The sequence below is a fragment of the Gastrolobium bilobum genome, unplaced genomic scaffold (assembly GCF_033153095.1).
Source record: "Gastrolobium bilobum isolate Gb01-03AN ecotype WA unplaced genomic scaffold, APGP_CSIRO_Gbil_v1 utg2155, whole genome shotgun sequence".
Classification (NCBI taxonomy): domain Eukaryota; kingdom Viridiplantae; phylum Streptophyta; class Magnoliopsida; order Fabales; family Fabaceae; genus Gastrolobium; species Gastrolobium bilobum.
The window spans coordinates 226,724-234,820 of record NW_026898746.1 but is presented as its reverse complement, the minus strand read 5'-3'; the positions used below and the strand labels follow the sequence as shown (position 1 = coordinate 234,820).

Below are 8,097 nucleotides of genomic sequence, written 5' to 3'. Positions count from 1 at the left end.
CAAAAAAAAATTCATAGCTATATTTCAATCTTCTTCTGTTTCTTCTAATGTTTTGAGAGATAGATATTAAAACAAGTTTAATATATCCTATACAAATAATGGTGGGTCCAAGTAATGTTGCTTATTTTTATTTATTTTTTTTAAAAATCTCTGAATAAGGAAAATGAAAGGATCAAAATTGATATTGATTTGGTATACGGAGAATTGATAAGGTTTTGTACTAGTTTAAAGCTATTGCTGGTTTCATTTGACTTTTTTGTCTCTTATATTAGTTAGCAACGTAGCAACGTACAGAGATGATTAAAACAACGTAGCAACGTAAATTGATTAGAGAGAAAATTTATTTTTCCTCCCCTGTCACATACCCATTCTCATGATTTTCCATTCCCATGATTTCTTCATCCTTTGTTATGGAAGCAACTAGATTATGAGCAGGTTCAAGCGTTAATTTTAAAAAAATTTACAAAAAAAATTCGGGGGCAGCCCCTGCCACTAAATGTGCGGACATAGAGAAATTTTCCTGGGTCCGCCACTGGTCGTGCGTATAAAATAATTATTTTATAATTTTAATTTTTTTGTCCAAAATGCCCCTGTGACTATCCGTTGCTTCCCTCCATTTTTTCCTAAAGCAAACGTCTCTGCCCATTCACCGTTCGCGGCCGTCAGTCATGGCGGTTCATTGTGACCGGGCAATATCTATAAATAAACCCTGACACCTTCAGAAATTTTATCCAATTTTTTTTGCACTATTACTCTGCCGTAATTTTTCCTTCTTCCGGTTTGCATACTCCTTCCTGTTTTTCGGTGTAGCCGCCACTCCTTAAACGAAATATGTTCTATCCTGGGAGACACTTGTCCATCAACCTTTGGCATCAGTGAGGGGGCAAATTATCTTAAGGAGACACATTTTGTGGGCTCAAATTTTTTCACTATTTTGCATAATGGATTTGCCATTGTCTATGTTCGAATTAATGAATGCGACAAATGTGTCTATGTTCAAAATACTAAGAAAGGATTTTCCATTGTCTGTCTTTATATAGACGATATGTTGATAATGGGTAGCAATAATCAAATGATTAAAGCTACTAAACTATTACTTAAAAGTAAATGTGATATGAAAGATATGGGGATAGCAGACGTTATCCTATGTAATAAAATCCATAGAACATCTGGAGGGATGGCCTTATCACAGGCTCACTATATAGCTAAAATTCTTGAGAAATTCAAAATTTTGAATATAAACCCTGTGAAGAATCTCGTAGATTCTAATCTTAGTTTATTAAAGAACAATAGTAAAGTTACATCACAAAAGCTATATGCTCAAGTGTTGGGAAGCCTTATGTATGTTATGAACTGCACCAGACCTGATATTGCTTATGCAGTAAGTCTGTTAAGTCGCTTTACTAGTAATCCAAATGAAAATCATTGGAAAGCCGTGGTAAGAATTTTGGGATACTTGAAGTACACTCAAAATTTTGCTTTGCATTACGAGAAATATCCCGCAGTTATAGAAGGGTATTGTGATGCAAATTGGATCACCGGCTCTAACGACACTAGATCCACAGGTGATATGTGTTCACCCTTGGTGGGGGTGTTGTGTCTTGGAAATCGTCCAAACAGACTTGCATTGCAAGGTCAACCATGGAAGCAGAATTTATTGCTTTAGATAAAAGCTGGTGAAGAAGCCGAATGGCTTCGTAATTTTATTGAGGATGTTCCTAATTGGCCAAAATCTGTACCAGCCGTATGCATACACTGTGATAGCCAAGCAGTTATTGGAAGGGCTAAGAACGTCATGTATAATGGTAAGTCTAGACATATATGTCGTAGACATGATACCGTAAGACAACTACTCTCGAATGGAATCATTACAATTGACTATGTTAAGTCTAAAGAGAAAATAGTGGGTCCGTTAACTAAAGGGATTCCTAGAGAATTAGTTGATAATTTTTCGAAAGGAATGGGTTTAAGTCCTATCAATTGTTGATCATTGCGGTAACTCTACCTTGATGAGTGGAGATCCCACGAACTAGGTTCAAAGAGACAACTAAGTGATGTTCGACTGTTAAAACATTGTGGAGTGTCTAAACTCATACTCATTCCTATCACAAGACAGTGTATTTATGAGGGTAAGCATTTAGGCTTTTAATGATTTCTTAATCTGTTATGTTCAAATGATGTATATTGAGTTACATCACAAGAAATCACCTATGTGAGTGTGAAGTGAGGGCCGTTTCTATGAATTTTTTTTAAAGGCCGATTCTCTAAAATACTTGCAGAACCAGGCAGGTGTCCCACGACCAAAATGGGCACAACAAAGGACCAACAATGCTAGAGAAGAAATTGTGTGACTCCTATATTCTAGTTATACACTAAAGGTCGACGGTTCAAGTCACCCAGACCACCGATTGACCGAGTTTATCCGATAGGTTTTCAATAGAGAAGGTTCAAATGTAACTCTACCTATCTCGATGCAGTTGTTTCTCGTTGAGGAAATTACACTTTGCATTTATATTCTTAAACATTTTTAGTCACGATGAATTGACTTCTTATCCATGTGGGAGATTTTTGGAATTTATATAGAAATTGTATAGGCAATCTATTGGTTATGAATAAGAAGTGGGTTAAGGAAGAAAACAGAAGTTGAAGGGATGTGTTGGTTTAAGAAGTCCCACATTGGACAATTAGTAGGAGGTGAGAGAGTTTATAAACTCTCACCTCACACTCCTAAATTGGCCCTTGGGTCACTAAACATTTTGTAAAGGGGAGAGGAGCTAGGTGGGCTTGGGTCCACCACACACGCGCCGCCGCCGCCGTCCGTCTGTTCGACTCGAATTGAGTCGGTTCGGTTCATACGTGTGTGTAAAATAAAAATTATTTTTATCCAAAATGCCCCTATGACTATCCGTTGCTTCCCTCCATTTTTTCCAAAATCAAACGTCTCTACCCGCCGGTTTTTGAGCTTTTTGACCCGAACCGGTCGCGACCGTCAGTCATGGCGGTTCGCCGCCGATTGCAATTCATTGTGACCGGTCAGTATCTGTAAATAGACCCTGACACCATCAGAAATTTTATCCAAATTTTTCTGCACTGTTACTCTGCCGGAATTTTTTCTTCTTCCGGTTTGCATACTCCTTCCTGTTTTTCAGTGTACTTTCCTCTGGCATATTGTTATGTTCGTTTGTGATGTTGACTGGTAGTGCCGTTACTCCTCAAACAAAATTCGTTCTATCTTGGGAGACAGTTGTCCATTAACCTTTGGCATCAGTGAGGGGAGCAAATTGTCTTAAGGAGACACATTCTGTGGGCTCGAATTTTTCCACTATTCTACATAAATTCATCTGTCTGTTCCATTATACTGACATCAAATAAGTCTGTTCTAATTTTCATAATTGCACTGCGTATGATAATTCTGATTATTAATCTCCTCTGTTCTGTACATGGGTTCAAACCTCTTAGTGATATAATATCACTCACTGTCTTCAAATAACATGGATTAACTTATTTTGTGTTTAGAAAAAATTTAGTTACAACCTTTGGGAAAGAATTTTAGAAAAATATTATTTTTTTAAAAATAATTGTTACCAAACCTGTGCTTAAATTGTTGTAACTAGCAGACTCCAACCTAAAGTGTAACTGAAGCATAAAAGATTGATGGCCTCAAGAAGGCGTACAGAATATCAAGTTGCAAGGTATTAGTGAAAAATAACTTAACAAATTTCACATTTTTTATGTTGAAGATGGAGCTGCCTTAAATATTGCTGCAGTTGTTTGTGAAGGTGAATATGAGAATCCCCCAGTGTAATTGGTACTTAGTTTATCGAATGAGTTGAAATCTAACACCTAATCTTGCTTGCATATGTAGGAAATCAACTAGGCGGAAATATCTTCAGTACTTACACATTCTGTATTTACAAATTCTGTATTTACAAGCCATCATCTGCTTCAAAGTAGATTAAGTGGGTGCTAAAGCAATATATAGAAGTCCTCCACAAATTAGTTTTCCAGAGTAGGGATTTAGTTAAACACTATAGTCAGTTTAACGAGGAGTGATTTTTTTATCGAGACCCTGACATGGTAATATTCCATTGGCTGAAGAAAACTTTTGCTTGCCAGAAGAATTGGCTTTAAGTAAGATATTATCCATAAGGAAAGCATGCTGCTTAGATTGGGGCAAGTCAGTTTCCCTGTCACTGATCAACATGATAACCATAGTTGACATTGTAGGCCTATCTTCATGATGCCGCTGAACAGATACAAGATTGATATTGATACACAGCAGTGCTTTTGATAGAATAAATAAATTCATGCACGAATCAATCAACTCTAAAGATCTTCTTTCTTTCCAAAATCTCCATGCCTAAAACATATAAAAGGCCTTTAATTCCCAACGGATTTTACTTATAAGTTGTAACTGAAAAAATAAACTCATTTTTATTTACATGTTCAGTAAGAGTTTACATTTGAAGGCTTTGATGTTTCTCAAGAGTTTATAAAAGGCCTCACACACTTTTATGTGTGTACAAGATAAGAGACATTAAATCCATGTTTGAATGAGAAAATCCTCTGTTCTTCTTTCCATATCCTATCTTTAGCAGTAATACACCGAAGCTGAATACATCAGATTTTACTGAGAACAGCTCATTAATGGCATAATATTCAGGTGCCATAAAACAACTGAAGAAGATCATTAAGAATGGTTGAGATCATCTCAATGAATCACTTTGTTCACACTTTGCTTCAACTTCCCCATTTTGTTAGGTAATCTGGTAAAGTGAAGAATGAATTAACACATAATCTGTATGGACACATCCTGGGATTGTCTCTCTTCCTACTACTGGTTCCTTAGACTAATGTTTGAAGGAAGTGTTTCATTCCAGAGACATTGGGGCTACAAGGAGGTACATGCATATATGCCACTCCCAGAAGCCATGCATCAATAATTCAGAAGTAGGTCCACAAACGGAACGTCAATAATGGTGTACAAGAGCGATCAAATTCCACACCTACTATTTCAGAAACGATATTCATCAACGGATCCATTGAACATAAAATAGATCTAATCAGTTCTAAAAGTCAATGAACCATAAGGACTAGTGACAAATACAAGAGACTCGCTTTTATCTTTGGTCAACTCTTCTCCACTTTAGTAGATTTTTTAGGTCAATTGAGCCAAGATTGTAGCTGGCTGCTAATTTGGACAGAATCACAACCAGTTCAAAATAAAGTTTGTTGAAGGCTAAAAGCCTAAAACCAGAGATGTTTGGCATATAACCATACATATTTTCACGGATGAATTGATGGTGAAAATGGATTAAATTGATATTTAAGTTGAATTGTTGATTCAAAGAAAACTTAAAAATTTGAACTTTTGTCGTACTTAAGTCATCCAATTTTTTCGGTAAAGTTATCCAGTTTTGTTATCTTTATACTGTTGTATACATGAAAACTATATATCCAGTGGTAGCCAATCCCTAACCAGTTTCAACTTTGCACTCAACAAATCTAGGCAATCACCAGTATGTCGTATAAACCAGCAAAAGAATCTGGTTTGGTCCTCCTCACCAAAAAGTCTCAAAATATAAAATTAAGGTAAGGATTTCTTATTCTTTTGAATATAGGTCATGTAATAAAATTAATTGAATTATCGAACTCATATGAGTTTAACTCATTTGTCAATTAGCTACAAAAATGTACGCCCAATGGCCTTTGATTTGCTGATACGCATTCAATTTTAAGAATGAATAAATACGCATGGTTAGTATTTATTTGAGGTACAAACACACATCTCATGTTAACTAAAACAGCAGCATAGGGCATAATAATTGAAGTGAACAGAGGAATATATACATCGAAGAAATGTGAAATGCTATTTCATTTCTTTCTCTTTTCATCCTCACAAGTCACATGATACAAATGGGACAATTTCCAAAAGTGACCAATCAACGAGGAAGAAAAGAAACACAAAACAAAAAAAAAAAGATAATAAAATCAAGAATACTAATCTCTAAGTTCTTGTTGAAGGACTTCCTCTAACCACAACTTAGAGCCCTCCATAAGTTCAGGGCTCAACCTAAACATCAAGACACAGAACTCCAACTGATTGAGCGCACCATCGCCATCAAAGTCACCTTGCCTAAGCATAGAGCGAAGATCCTCATCAGTGAAGCCGTTGAGGCCCAGCAAAGCGGAATTTCTCTTGAGGCTGTCAAAAGTGATGACCCCTTTATCAGAATCCTTCAAAAGGTTGAACCCATTACAGAGCTCGTCTATGAGGCCGTCACCACCGAGCTTGTTGGCCATGAAAGGCAAGTAATCATGGAAATGGGGTTCTGGGTTTTGTGATGCCATGGTGAATGGATGAAGCAAGAGACTAGAGAGAGAGAGAGAGAGAGATTAAGAGAGGATGGGTGAGAGGGTGTGAATGAAGAAGGAAATGTGGTATGTATAGAGTGGGAAAAGGAGAGGGATTATTGGGTGGTTATTTCCAAGAAAGAGAGGGCATTGATAGAAGACAACTAAGTAGTTAGAGATGAGGAAGAAGGTCGGTCACTGGGTATGTTGGATTGGAGTTGCCTATGGCTTTCGCAGAAGGTCGTTCAGGGGTAAAACCGTCCACGAGGATATGTGGAAAATGGAAATACTTTTTGAGTTTTGGTTGTCTCTTCAGAAGTTTCCAAGTTCGAATGGGCTACAGGCAGGCAAATTCAGTGGACCAGCTGAGAATTTTTTAATGAACGGTCTTTTTTGTTATCTTTTTTATTTTTATTTTTTTAGATAGCCACTTATCCACCCTAATACTCAAAAAAAAAAAAAAATCCTACAATCATATTGATGTAGCAACCTTTGTGAAAAAATCACATTCAACTAATTTAATTGATTTGTTCTTAAATGAGTAAATTGAATGACTGTACTAAGGAAGGCACTGATTGTAAAATGTCAATGTTCACCAACTTTTTTACCTAAATGCCACGCGAATAATGTTATTTTCCAATCTGCCACGGGGACAAGTTTGCTTCTGACACAAGCGACCTCGGTTTGCTGACGTGTCACATTTTTAGTGGATAACAAGTATTAAATTTAAAAAAAAATTAAAAAAAATGAAGTTCGCCTACCATGTAGGCGAACTTGGTTAAAATATTGTTGGAACCGAGGTCGCCTGTGACAGAAGCGAACTCTGACACCACCAGGAGGCTGACACATCAGCAAACCGAGGTCGCTTGTGTCAGAAGCGAACTTGCCCCGTGGCAGATTGAAAAATAACACTGTCCGCGTGACATTTAAGTAAAAAAGTTGATAAACAGTGACAGAATCGTCACTGTTCCGATATATAGCCAAGTTATATGTCACAGACTCACAGTAAAGCATCCCACAATTGTATAGTCACCTGGAACCCAATACTATTAAGGCCAATATCACAATAAAGTATCAATATCACTATTGGTGAAATCGTCCTTTATTGAGAATACCCCAATTCTTTGAAATTGTCCTCCTATATCAAATTTGTTTTGATATCTCATATAAATATATTGTACTATTGATAATTAAATAACATGATTTACCAAAATCAAAACTAGATCATTAAACAATAAATTGCACCTTACTTATTGATAATTAAAGAATATGCTTTATTGAAACCTAGTCAATTAAAGTTAAAATTCGTATTAAATAAATTCTACTTATTGTATAATCTTTTTCGATGGTAGAATCTATTCTCGAACCGGGGAGTATACATATTTTTAATATTTCATCTTTTTAATTCATTACATGTATTTAAAATATATTGAAAAGAATTATAATTTCATATTTTGGCTATACACATGGACAAAGAAAATTACAATTCAAACTTTAAATTTTGTTGATAATCATTCATTATAGTGCCTTAATAAGGGAATAAAAACAAAGTTTTATAATATCCAAAATTCAAAATAAGAAACGGACCTACATAAGGCCTATATATCTAAAATCCCAACAAAGGACAATCACATGATAGTTGTGCAAAAGAATAATTGGACTTATGAATAAAAGGCTCAGAACTCATATACCAATATGTAAAAATCCTATAAATAGGAGATAAAGCTAATAGATATGGGATAA

The 8,097-nt window shown here is 35.8% G+C and overlaps 1 protein-coding gene across 1 annotated transcript; it reads right to left on the bottom strand.

Moving 5' to 3' along the window:
- Positions 1-5,835: 5,835 nt before the first annotated feature.
- On the bottom strand, positions 5,836-6,516 carry LOC133283809 (calcium-binding protein KRP1-like). Its single transcript, XM_061480720.1, has one exon. It carries the CDS (start codon positions 6,349-6,351, stop codon positions 6,001-6,003), a length of 351 nt encoding a protein of 116 aa, XP_061336704.1. The 5' UTR covers positions 6,352-6,516; the 3' UTR covers positions 5,836-6,000.
- Positions 6,517-8,097: the final 1,581 nt, after the last annotated feature.